The 13,045-nt window shown below is 60.3% G+C and overlaps 1 protein-coding gene across 1 annotated transcript in view; it reads left to right on the plus strand.

Annotated features, from left to right (window-relative positions):
• The first annotated feature begins 331 nt into the window (after positions 1-331).
• Positions 332-13,045, plus strand: part of SDC3 (syndecan 3) — a 34,338-nt gene continuing 21,624 nt past the window's right edge. The window contains exon 1 of the mRNA XM_032414934.1: positions 332-469. Coding sequence (XP_032270825.1) covers positions 332-469 — 138 coding nt within the window. The remainder of the gene's footprint in view (positions 470-13,045) is intronic.

Here is a 13,045-nt window from a genome sequence, read left to right on the forward strand (position 1 = left end):
GGGGGGGGGGGGGGGGGGGGGGGGGGGGGGGGGGGGGCGCGCTCCGGCCCGCCCCGCCCCCCGCCCCTCCTCCCCGCTCCGCCCGCGCTGGGGGCGGCCCGGCGGCGGCGGCGGTGGCGGCGGCGGCGGCGGCAGCGGCGGCGGCGGCGGCGCACGCTTCCTGCGGGCGCGGCTGCTGTGGGCGCGGAGCTGCGAGGCGGAGCCGGGCCGCCGAGCCGGGAGCCCCGAGCCGGGAGCGCGTCGGTCCAGCCTCCGGGCCGCGCCGCCGCCGAGCAGCCGCCCCGCGCGCCGCGCCTCGGGAACAAAGGCGCCCGCCGCCGCCGCCGCCGCCATGAAGCCGGGGCCACCGCACCGCGCCGGGGCCGCCCACGGGGCAGGAGCCGGGAACGGGGCCGCGGCCGGGCCCGGGGCCCGCGGGCTGCTGCTGCCGCCGCTGCTGCTGCTGCTGCTGGCCGGGCGCGCCGCGGGGGTGAGTGACGCGCGCCGGTTCCCGCGCGCCCCACACTGCCCCCCGCCCCGGCCCCCTGCCCCCAGCCCCCCGCGCCCCTCCCCCCGCGGGCGCCACCCCCCGGGGGCTGACCTCGGGGGGGAGGCCGCCCCCGCCTTCGGGGCTCTGGGGACCCCTCCCCGGCGGGCGGCCCGGCGGGAACCGGATTGCGGGTCGCGGGCGCTGCGCCCCCCCCCCCAGCGGCCCCGCGGGCGGAGCGGGGTCCCCTGCCCGGGGTCCGGAGGCGCGGGGAGGGCCTGACGGCGGGCCAGGGGGTCGCCGGGCGCGGGGCCCGGGCTGGGTGTGTCGTGGGTCTTGAGCGAACGTGGCTTTTGCTTCGTGGGTGTGCCCAGACCGCGGCCACTTTTAGGGAATTGGGTGGGCTCCCCCCCGGGGCGGGGAGGTGTGCGTTTGGTTCCTCCGACGGTCGCTTTGGGGAGGACAGTGGGGGCCCGGAGAGGGGGAGGGGTGGGAGGGTGACTTGTGTGAAGGTGACCTGAGGGGGGGAGTGAGGGTGACCCTGTGTGTCTGATCCCCTCCGTGCGGGGTGTTGGGACCTGTGGGCCGTGTAGGGGTGAAGGATGAGGGATGAGCGCCAGTCCAGCACATGGCTGGGTGCCACCATGCCTTACCTGTATATGGATCCTGGGGGGGGGGACCTATTGTGTGTACCAGTGGCCGTGGCTGTGTGTGCTTGGGGGGGGGCTGGTGAGTGTGTGTGTGGGAGAGACCTCGGTGGTGGGTGTGTGCTTGGACCAGGGGGAATGTGTGTGTGCATGCGTGCGTGCGTGCGTGTGCTGTGGATGCAAGGCTGAGCCTGTGCGTGGGGCAGGTACCGTTGAGGGGGGCAGAGTGTGTGCGGGTTGAGGTGAGTATGTATGTACACGGTGACCCCTTGAGTGTCCCTTTGAATGACCACACAGCTGTGGGGTTGAGCTCAGTCCCCGCTCCATTAGGGGGAGCAGGAGGAGGTATAGAGAAGAAGGGCCACTTCCCCACTTTGAGGGACCCAGGGACCCAGGGACCCTAAGTGAGTTCCCCCATGGACACATGTCTGGAGCCCGGGCTGGGGATGAGCTGGGGGTTTCTAGGCCCAGTCTCCTTGGCTGGTTCTAGGAGCTGTGCCTGTCCCTCATTCCCCAGGCTGAAATGGATCCAGGTCTCTCAGGCATCCCCCAGGTGCCGACCCTGTCCCTGCGTGTCTCCATGGGCCCTGGTTGGCCGGTCTGTAAAATGGGAGGAGGACAGGCATGGACTCAGGTTGCTTCTTGGACAGACAAGCTCCTCAGCAGCCTTCCCCATCTGGGAGCTGAACTAAGGGTAGAGGGAATATTGAATGCCAAGTCAAGTACGTGCCTGGTGGGCTGGTTGCCTCATCCCCAGTCCTCCCCCAAGGGGGTTGAGCAGAGGTCCCTGGGTGGGACTGGGACCCAGCCCATCCTAGCACCTGGGTCACCTTCTCAGCCACGCTTCTTTCTGAAAGACCATTTTTGAAATCAAAAGCTTGGAAATAACACAGCCTTGGGTTCAAACCCTGCTACCCCCACTGACTCATGCTGTGACCTTGGGCATGTTGTGTTATCTCTCTGGGCCTCTGTTTTCTCCTCTGTAAAATGGGGCTGCTAACACCTTTCTTAGAAATGAGATGAGATGATATGTGTGCTCGTTCACAGAAGTAAACGTTTGATGTATAGATGAATGAAAAGGGGCTTAGGACAAAAGGCTTTACATTTGGAGACCCGGCAGGAATCTCGAGCTGTATGACCCTGGGCAAGTCCCATCCTTTGCTGAACCACTGTTCCTCACTAATAGAACAAGGCTAGTATAATTCATGCCCCACGGGGTGGTGGAAGGAAGGAAGTGAGCGCCTGTGAGGTGGAAGACTATTCTGGAGGGCCTCGGTGAGACAGGGTCCCTGAACCCCAGGGCGAGGTAGAGTGGGTGTGGTTCAGACCCAAAGTTGAGTGGCAGATAAAGCAACACCCCCTCACAGGGTCTGGGCCTGGAGGCCAAGATGGTGGGCTTGACTGGGAGGGGCTCCAGATGAGGCGGGAGAGGGGGATCCCCTCTCCTCGCCTCACATCTTCCCAGGGGTTAGGCTGTCCGGGAGGAACATCACCTCCTTTGGCCCAGGAGCCAGAAGGGTAAAGGGTGGTGCCCAGCTGCCGGGGATTCCACACCAGAGGAAGAGGGTGATGCCTATAGCAGGAGGGACCGAGGTGAGACCAGAAGAGCCCCACCCAGGATGGCTCCAGGACTGGCCTCCATGGCGGGGTCCTCTAAGGACATCACTCGATGGGCGGTGGCTGGCTCCGGGCAGGGGAAGGACAAGATGACCCCTGGTCTGCCCACCAGCTTGAAAGGGAGTGTGTGTGTGTGTGTGTGTGTGTGTGTGTGTGTGTGTGTGTCCTGGCATCTGCTCTGGGGAGTCGTCTCTCCTGAGACCAGGTGACCAGGACTCTGAGGGACATCTGCCTTCAGGGCCACCTCCATCACCACCCAGAAAGGCTTGGAGTGTGGGGATTCTGCAAGTTTTAGCTTGGAAACGTGTTCATTTAGAAGGTCAGGACTGGAAGGAATTTTCGATGTCGTCTAGTCTTGTTTGAATATTCCCAGCGACAGGAACTCACTACTTTGTGGCTGTGAGACCTTGTGAAAGCTAGTTAACCTCTCTGTGCCTTGTTTCCTTCTTTGTAAAACCGAAAGAAGGACGACCACGAAAGAGGTTAATGTGGAAAGCTCCCAGCACAGTGGCGCAGAGTCGACACTCAACAAATGTTGATTTCTTGTTCTTTTATGAGGTTGCAATTGCACGGCCTGGAGCGTGGTAGGGGTAGGGGGAAAGGTAGGGGTGGGACCATGGGGAGGGGGAATCAATCAAGGAATTCTGTTGAAGCCCCACCCCCAGGCCTTGTGGCTCCTGCCCCCTCCCCACCGCGACTGTTTCCCCTGTCCTTGAACTCCCTACTCTTCCTCCAGCTACCCTGGTTGACTGTGAATGCCGAGTTGTCAGAGCAAGATTGTCCTCACTGTAAAAATGAAAAGTTGGGGACCCTGGAGCTGTTGGAGGCCAGGCTCTGACGCAGGGACACCACAGGGGCCTGCTGTCTGTTAGCCCCCAAGGTGGCAGGGGCTTCAGGGCTAGACACCTGCTGTGTGACTTTGAGTGAGGGATTTCTCTCTTTCAACATCCTCATCTGTAAAATGGGGACTGTAACAGTGCCAACCTCACAGGGATGTTGTGATGAGAAAATGAGCTCCTTGGGTAGAATGAGCACAGCCTGCCATGTAGTGAGCTCGCAGGAGATAGGGCCTTTCCAGGAGGGGGCCTCAAGAGGTCAGGGAGGGCTTCCTGGATGAGGAGGTTTTGAGCTGTGCAATCAAAGCGGTCACCACGTGGCACAGAGCAAGCTGTAGCCTGCCCTGACCCGAGGCTCTCTCACTTGTCAACTGGGGACAAATACTGGACTTACAGGACTGCTCCTGGGGGTTACAGTATCCTCATGGCAGAGTTGGGATGGGGACCCGGTGCCTTCTACTCCCTGGGGAGCAGCACAGAGCCTCCAGCTGCGAATTCAGTATGTTTCTTCCTCCGTGTTGGGGGTTGGTGTGGGGTTGAGCTCTGCTGAAGAAAAAAGTAGTTTAGGGGCATCTGGGTGGCTTGGTCAGTTACATGTCTGCCTTCGGCTCGGGTCATGATCTCGGGGTCCTGGGATCGAGCCCCATGTCAGGCTCCCCGCTCAGTGGGGGTCTGCTTCTCCATCTGCCCCTCCCTCCCACGTATGCTCTCTCTCTCTCTCTCTCTCTCTCAATTAAATAAATAAATAAAATCTTAAAAAAAAAAAAAGGAAAAAGAAAAAAGCAGTTTGGCCTTTTGAAAACAGATGGCTCTTCCCACCTCATGGACTAGGACATGGGGTTCCTGGGGGCCCCAGGGCAGCACTGGGGCAGGGCAGTTCTGGGCCTGGGCTCTGGAAAATGCCGGGGCACCAGTGGGGTGGGTGGGGGGGGTCGTCTCCCTGAAGGGGAGAGAGAGGTGGAGACAGAGCTCCTCAGAAGCCAGACCCTGCCACAGGCATCCCTCCAAACCCTCCCGTTGGAGCTGGGACCCCCCTTCCCCTCCAGGCCCCGCTGCTGCTTCGGGGCATTCTAGAAGGGGCCGCAGTAGGATCGCTGAGGGCTGGAGCAGACTGAGGCAGCTGGGACGGGAGGGGTAAAGTCTCCATCTGTCTTTGTCTCCCCCCCCCCCCCCCCGCCGCCTCAGGGGCTGTGGGCATGATTTGGGAAGGGCTTAATGACAAAAACAGCAAACTAATGCTCACTGAAAGCCCCGCCCACTAAGCACTTGTTATGTATTGGCTCACTGAATCCTTATAATAACCTCTGGAGGTGCGAATGATTAGAACCTCCATTTTACTGAAACGGAGGCACAGAGAGGTTCAGTGACTTGCCCATAGTCACACAGCTGGAAAGTAGCTGAGCTGGATGGAGCCAGGGCCTGCCAGGCTGAGAGAACTGGGCTGCATTCTGATTTTACCCCCTCTTGCTCTGTGACCTTGGACAAGTTGCTTCTCGCTGGGGTCTCCTTACCCCCCCCCCCATGAAGCCCATGATACCCACTCTTTCACAAGGACTTGCTCTCTGCCAGGCTCTGGGCTGGGTGTGTCCCCTGTCTTTCCTCATCTACTCTCACCCTGGCCTTGGAGGTGGGGGACACTAGCCGCAGGTTGCGGGTGGGGGCAGGGCTTACCCAGTGCTTGGCTGTGGGGCTCTTGCTCCTCTCCCACCTCACAAGGCTTTGTCATCTGTAAAATGGGTGACTTTGAGGGTCATGGGTTTGTGTTGAGGGAGAGCGTTGAGGACCGTGCAGGATAGGGGGTGGGACTCAGGTCTGGTCCTGGCACAGGAGACGGGAAGTATTGAGAACTTCAGGAGGAGAGGGGTCTAAAAACCCGGCATTCCCCCTGGCACACACGGGATGCCCGCAGTGTTGGGGCTCACTCTGCATAGGCGAGCAGGCCTGCTGACCCTCGGAAAGTTGTCATGTGCGGAGCCCAAATCTACATCCCTGCCGCCCCATCCCTGAGTCGTGGCCCCCTTGCCCCTAAGGTTCCCTGGGGCCCGAGTGACTTGGTGGAGCTCCCGCAGCCTGAATGCTTCCCTGATAGACCGTGAACCCCCGCGGGCAGGCTTTGTGGCTGTTGTCTTCTTTGCTGAACCCCAAGGCCAACTTCGCGCCTGGCCCAAAATTGAACGGTTTGAGTGAGTGAGTGAAGGAAACCAGTACTGGGAGCTTTGGAGCCCAGGCTGGGGCTTTGTGTTCTCTCCTTTGGAGGCGGGTTGAGGGACAGAGAGGGACAGTGAGACTGGCAGAAGTCTGCCAGGCCCAAGCGTGTGCCCGTGGGCTGGGAGGCGCCCTGGGGCCGCGTGGGGTGGGCCTGCGGTCTGACTGCCACGGCGCCCGCCACCACGTCTGGGAGGGACAGAGGCGCTGTGGCTCTGGGCTCCAGCTCAGCTGCTTGGAAGCCTGTGATTTTGTGTCTGGGATGGGGGGGGCAGGGTGCCAGGAGCCGTCCTAGGGGCCCAACCCCTTGCTCCCAGCCCTGCAGGGGGTGGGGTCTGGGCTGGTCTTGGACCACCTGGCTTGTCTTACTGTCCCCACTAACGGCCACCACATCCTGGGCACATCAGGCCAGTGTCTGGTAAATATTTGTTGACTGGCCTCCTTGTGGGGATGGGGGGCCCTGCCTTGGCTCTCAGACTCCCAAGATTCTGGGAGGCTGGGTAGCCTTTACTTCCGCCCCCCCCCCCCCCCCCCAGAGCAGGCCCTGGCCAGAGGGGTGGCTGCTTCCCTCCCCCCACTGACCGGGCCTAGTCTCAACGCCAAACAGGAAGCTGTGATTACAGGGGGGAGTCTGGGCAGCAATGGCTGAGGGCCCAGCTGCAGGATGGGGGTGGGGGTGGCCCCTGACAAATGATCTGGCCTTTTCCCTACCTGGCTGCTGATGGTGGCAGGCGGGGAAGGCCTGTGCTAGCCTTTTATACCAGGTGGAGAGAGTTCTACCACCTCTGTGACCCAGCTGGTCAAGGGCTGCCTGCTTTCCACCCCGGGGCCCCCACCCGGGCCTTGGTGCCATCTGTTTTGGGGTCTCCAAACCTGAGGCTGTATCTTGAGGTAGTAGAAGGAGCAGGGGCCCCAGAGCCAAGTGGACTGGTGTCGAAATCCTGGTTCTGCCATTTTCTAGCTGTGTGATCTTGGCAAGTTCCCTTAGCCTCTCTGAGCCTCATTCTCCTGTTTAAAATGGGCTCAGAGTACCTCTGTCTCAAGAGTTGCTTGAGCGTGAGCAACATGAAATAATAAAGTGCTTGATAAGGAGTGGGCACTCCTGTAAATACGGATTTCTTCCATTTCCCCGCTTTGGTTTTGCTCTTTTCCTGTCCCTCTCTCGGTCTCACTGAGGAATTGCTTTTGGGGGTGAGAATAAGGCTTTCCCTTGGAGAGTGGGAACCAAGTTGGAATGATCATGGCTGAGCCAAGTAGAACCCTAGAGGTGGGGCTGCCCTAAAAGGGAGAAGCTGCTATCTCACAGGTGGGAGTCCTGAAGCCCAGAGACGGCCTGGAGCCTTGCCCCAGGGTTGGGGCTTGTTATTCAGCCTTACTTGGGCTCAGGGGCTCGCTGAGCCTTCGGCCACTCCCAGAGGCTGTGGCATTCCCCTCATTGAGAAGTCTCAGCCATGTGAAGCCACTTGCCAGGGCTCACACAGCCAGGCCCCGGGGCAGCCGCGTGTTGAGTTACCCTTCACCTGCTCTGGAGTCTTGTCTGTCCCACTGCTGCCCTTGTCATCACACCCCCTTCGGGGCCAGGGTTTTTGGAGACGGGATGGGGAGGGGAGTCTGAGGGGTGGGGTGGGGATCACGCTAGTTAGGGTCTTCCTCCTGCTTCGGGGATGGGCAGTGGGCTTGCTTCACCCTGGGATCAGCGTCAGCCCAAGCTCCCCTAGAGCTCAGTCTACCCCTGCACCACCCACCAGCACCCCCACGCTGCACCCACCCCCCAGCCCTGCTCACCAGCCCGGACTTTGATAAGGATAATTTAGGATCAATCACCAGTGGGACCTGGGAACTATTGCGGCAAACTGATTGCCAGTGGGCCTGCGGGTGGCCCACGGTGCCCATCCTTGGGCTGGGGTTTGAGAGGAGCCAGGTGGGGGCTCCGGGGGCTGAACAGACAGGGTTGTTCTACTGGGAGCAGGGGAAGTATTCTCTTGCTTGTCAGCGTGCTTGGCGTGGCTGGGGGTAGGCGCCCGTGGTCCCAGCTGCCCTTCACCGGCCTACCACGTGGGGACTGCCCCCTCCTTGGGGGCCAGGCTGCCGTGGAGGTGGAGGTCGGGGTGTCTGCAGCTGAATTCTGGCTCCCACCCTCGAGATGTGTGCTGTGTTGGGCGGGCACCTGGGTGGCTCAGTGGGTTGAGCATCTGCCTTCGGCTCAGGTCGTGATCCCAGGGTCCTGCGATCGAGCCCCGCATCGGGCTCCCTGCTCAACGGGGAGCCTGCTTCTCCCTCTGCCTCTGTGCTGTCTCTCTCTCTCTCACATAAATAAATAAAATCTTAAAAAAAAAAAGATGCTCCCTGCACTGGGGAAGACGGGCACAGATGGTGACAACAATAGTACAGTGATAATGGCCAGTACTCATAGGGTGCGCGGTGCCCGTGCTCACCACGCTTTATCTCAGTTCTTACCATGACCCCGTGAGGGGGGTGTCGTTACCCCATTTTGCAGATGGGGACCCAGAGGCCCAAGAGGGTAAGCAGTGTGCCCGAGCTGAGGCAGCTAGCGTGCTTCGGAGATGCCGTGACGTCGGGGGCAGGGGGCCGGCCGAGCAGGTGTGCGGCAGTGCGTGCTCGTGCGTGAGGGCGTCTTTTGCTCCATGACTTTGTTCCTTCTGCAGCCGTTTTGAGCACCTGCTGTGTGCTGGGCCCTGTGCTAGGGGCCGTGGCTGTGCAGGTGTACGTCGTGTGTGTGTCCTGAGTCTTGTCGGCGAGCCTCGCTCAGTGAGCTGTGTCTTGGTGGCGGGCGTGGGTCGTGCGGGTGCCGGGGTGCGAGGCTTCGGGGGCAGCAGGTACTGAAGGGAAGCAGGGAGGGCGGCCCCGCCTCCCCCGGCCAGCCGAGTTCGAATCCCAGCTCGGAGCGGACTTGGGCAAGCCTTGGGCTTCTCCGCTGTTCGGTGGGTCAGTAAGGCCTCGCTCACTAGGCTGGGGTGAGGGGTCGTGTGGGGGTGGCGCAGCGAGTTACCTGGTTGGCAGCTAGGTAAAAGGAAGCTGCTGCTGGGTAGTTACTTTGATTTTAACTTACTTTAATTATGCTTTCTCTAAGATCGTTTTGTTTCAGAGGTGAGCCTGCTACTGGCTTTTGTCAAGTGACCATGGGCAGCTTTTTCCCCCTCCGAGCCTCTACTTTCCACATCTGTGAAGTGGGGAGATTGGACGGGGCGACCCAGGGACCCTTCCAGTCTTCACATTTGAGGAACTGTCAGAGAGACATGAGGCCAGGGCCTGGCCCCGGGGTGGCCCCTTTGGGAAGAGAGAGCTGGGTTGCGGGGGACAGGAGGTGGTGAGGAGAGGAAGCTTGTTTCCTTCACGTGGCCTGTCTGTGGTTCCTCTTGGGCCAGGGTGGGACGAGCCTCTTCCCTCATCCATCACCCTGAACACCACCTCTCTTCCCAGCCTCTGGGACGTGATCCGTCAAATCCAGGCTGCCTGGGGGCTGGGCTGTGAGTCTGGTCTCCTGGACGGGGGAGGAGCACTGGGCAGGGAGTCCAGTAACTGGGTCTAATGAGAGTGTGTTGTTTCTTGCATTTAATACATTCACTGGGCACCTGCTGGGTACCTGGCCCTGTGCCATGGGGTGATCTGGGGCTGAATGGTTGAAGCCCCCGGGGCATCAGCTTCGAAGACTTCGTGGTGGGCTTTGAGTCCAAACCGGGGCATTTGGGCTCCCTCCTGCAGGTAGGGGATGTTGGTCTTGAAGTGGGTGCAGCCCCACTGCCCCGAGGGGCTGGCATGGCATGCCAACAAGAGCACAGATGTGATAGTATTAATATTGAATTATGCCTTTTGAATGCCTGCCCTGTGCAGGGTTCTCTGCCAAACATTTTATATATAAAAGCTCACTGAACCCTTACAACAGCCTTATGAAGGAGGTACCGTTTTCGTGATTTCACAAAAGAGGAAATTGAGGCACAGAGAGGTTAAGGAGCTTGTCCAGGCTCACAGAGTGGCATACTTACTAGGATTTGAGCCCAGGCAGTCTAGAAGGCTCTCTGGTGTACAAGCACTGCTCCGTGTTCTCTCGCGCATCGCGAACTGTAAAGTGTGGGGCCCTGAGAGGATGAGTGTAGGGCTCGGTACCTGAACCTGGGTGGCCACTGTGGGAGAGGCCCTGATCCAGGCTCGGGGGCTCTTGGCTTCCCCATGGGTCTTTCCTCTGCTGCCTGTTTTCTGTCTAGTTGGGCCATGGGCTGAGGCCATCCTAGGCTGGGGAGAGATCAGAGGGCCGAAGAGGCCTTCAGCTGGAAGGGCCCTTTGAAACACTCTTGTCCAGCTTGTTCATTGTCCTGAAGGGGAAACTGAGGCCAAAGGAGTGATTTCTAGTCCTAGCAAGGATCTTCCGAGATCTGGTAGTTCAGCCTTCTTCTTTTGCATGTGGGGAGACGGAGGCTGAGAGAGGTATGGCGGCTGGCCCAAAGTAACCCAGCAAGTCATTTGCTGAGCTGGGACTAAGCACTGTGTCCCCTGACTCCCAGGCAGGGCCTCATCCCTCGTACCATGTTTCTGCTCTTTACCTGTCTCTCTTCTGCCCGGACGGCAGCCCCAGCTCCCACCCTCCTCTCCAGGGAAGCCGTCCCTCGCCCAAGACTTGGTGCCAGACGGATTCCTATCAGTACATTCAGTGGACTTCTCCAGCTTCTTCCCTTCGCCCTGTGCACCCTCGCTGCTCACACCCGCGGCTCCCAGTTCCTCCCTGAGCACAGAGTACGACATCATTTCTCTCATCTTCACGTCTCTCTGTGGACTGTTCCCTTCTCCAGGGAACTCCTACTCATCCTCCAAAACCCAGCACGGATGTCCCCTCCTCTGGGGATCCTTTATTGATCTCTCCCCTGCTCTCAAGCACCACGAGCCCTCCTTCAGCCCCTTCTCTCTCTCCTCCTTCTGGATTTCTATTCATGGCCCTCTTCCACATGTTAGGATTCTCTGCTGAGCCCCAACTCTGTTGCTGCGTTTTGCCCTAGCTTCTGGCTCCCCGTGGGGTCCCACCCTCACCTCCTCGGAGCTCTCACTGAGGATACTTTGGCCATTGGCCATTTACATCATCTCCCGGTTCCACCCTCCCAGACTACCTGCTTTCCCTCCCCCAGTCCTGACGTTCCTGCATCGTTTCCTTTCACACGTCCTGTCCCCTGGCCTCACACCTTGTCGTTCTCCCCAGCCTTTGCTCCTGGGATCCCCAGACTTGGGGCTGAGGAGCATGGAGGCTGGCCTCAGAGGTGCAGCCTTCCTGCCTCATTTAGCTGGGGGAGGAGGGCACACCGGGTCCTTTTGGCCTCTACCTTTCTGGAAGGTGGACACACTGTGGGCTTCTGGAGGCTCAGGCTTGGTTACCAGAGATCTTCCCGCCCCTGCCCTCCCCGGCAGCCCCCCGCCCACCCCCTTCTCCTCCTCGGTCTGCCCACTGTTCCTCTCCTTCCCTCTCTGCCTCCCACCCTCCTCCATCTCTCCTTCCTCCTGCTCTGCTTCCCCAGAGGCCCCGCTCCACTCCCTCCTTTGCTGGTTGGAACCTCTCATCTCCCTGACTGCCACTCAGTGGGACCAGGACCTGAGGAGTCCCTGGCGGGACAAGGGTCTTGCAGGCCGAGGGGGTGGTTAGGGTCAGAACTAGAGGGACCCTTCCTTACTCTTCACCCTCCTGGACCCAGACTCCCCTCCTCCCCCCAACCCTCCCCATGCCTTCATCCACCCCTACAGAAGTGCAGTTTCAAGGGCGGAGGGCTACCGGAAATCAACCTCCCACCTTGCTGTTCACATGAGGACACGGGGCCCAAAGACAGCGCTGGACTGTTCAGGACCCCCCGGCAGTGAAGGCAGAATGGCTCCCCCAGGGCAGAGGCTCCTTGGGGGCCTCTGGGAGCCGAGCCCCGGCTTGGTTGAGTCCTGTTCTCATGTGAGGCCTGCCGGGGACAGTCTCAGATCCAGAAGAAGGGATTCCGGCACTGTGTTTGGGGGACAGTCCATGAGATGGTGGTTGAGCCCACGGGGATCCTTTTTCCCTGTGGGGCTAAGACCATGGTTCAGTTTAGGTCTGGGCAAGGGACAGAATTTATGTACATGTTCATGTGTGTGACAGTGTCACCGTGGGTCTGTGCTGATGTGTGGGGCCCTCGTGTCCCCCTGCCTACTCCCTTGTTTCAGTGGCTCAGGCCCGGTGAGCCAGGAAAACCCAGGTTGCTCCCTCTCCCCTTCTCAGCTGTGGGGAGCTTGCCCTCAACACCTTGGATGGCCGTGGACATGAGCAGCTCCTGGGAGAGTAGTGGGACAAGTTGGGAGACGCCCTCCCTACCTCAGGGAGGTTAATGCACACGTAGACACGCGCATGCATACGGACCTGCCTGCGTGTGTGAGCCCCGAGCACACCCCCTGGTCCTGTGCACACGCGTGGAGACAAGACTCAGGTACATACGTGAACACATAGAGGCACCCACAGACAGGGACGCACACACGCGTCCCCCCCACCCCCAAGCATATGTGGCTCTCAAGCAAACACAGCCAGGCCCACACGGGCATCTAAGCGCACCTAAGCCCCCCGGCAGGTGCACACACGGGACTGTGCATGCAGTGTGCCTGGAAGCACCCCCGAGCGTGCTAGCACGTGTGCACCTGCACGCCGGCATGTCCACACGCGCGCGCGCACGCACACGCACACATGCACACACGCACGTTGCTGGGGCTCTGAGCTACCAGGACTGTGTCCGTCCTTAATCCCAGCTCTTAATCCCAGAGTCTAGGGAGCCCAGGCCAGAGGGGCAGCTGGTCATCTGGCCTCCTTAGCAGTGATTAAGGCAAGGGTGGGGGCAGGGGGCAGAGGGACTCGGAGCTTTGTCTTCTGCCTGACCTCTAGGGACACCGCAAACTCAAACCTCGGGTTCCTTCAGAGACTCGGTTATATGTCCGTCACGGAACCCTGGGGACAGACAGCCTGGGGAGGAGGGAGATGGGTGTGGCTGTGTGTCCCTGAGGAGAGTGACAGCTGGGGTCAGGGAGGCTAGGCGAGGTGGTCCCTACCTTTAACCACTTACCCGATATGGACCCTGCGTTGGAATCTTCAGCATGAGGTGTCCCGGGGATTCTCATCCCTGGGGACCCTGCTCTTAGCCAGAGCATTTCTGAACCGAGTGGTAGGATGAGGCCCAGCCAGGACATGCTGAACCTGGGGCCCTGAGCAGGGGTGGGGGTGGTCACTGGGACGAGGGTCGGAGGGGGAAGCTTCCAGGACGAAGTGA

Source organism: Phoca vitulina, unplaced genomic scaffold (genome assembly GCF_004348235.1).
Source record: "Phoca vitulina isolate PV1807 unplaced genomic scaffold, GSC_HSeal_1.0 scaffold2, whole genome shotgun sequence".
Lineage (NCBI taxonomy): Eukaryota > Metazoa > Chordata > Mammalia > Carnivora > Phocidae > Phoca > Phoca vitulina.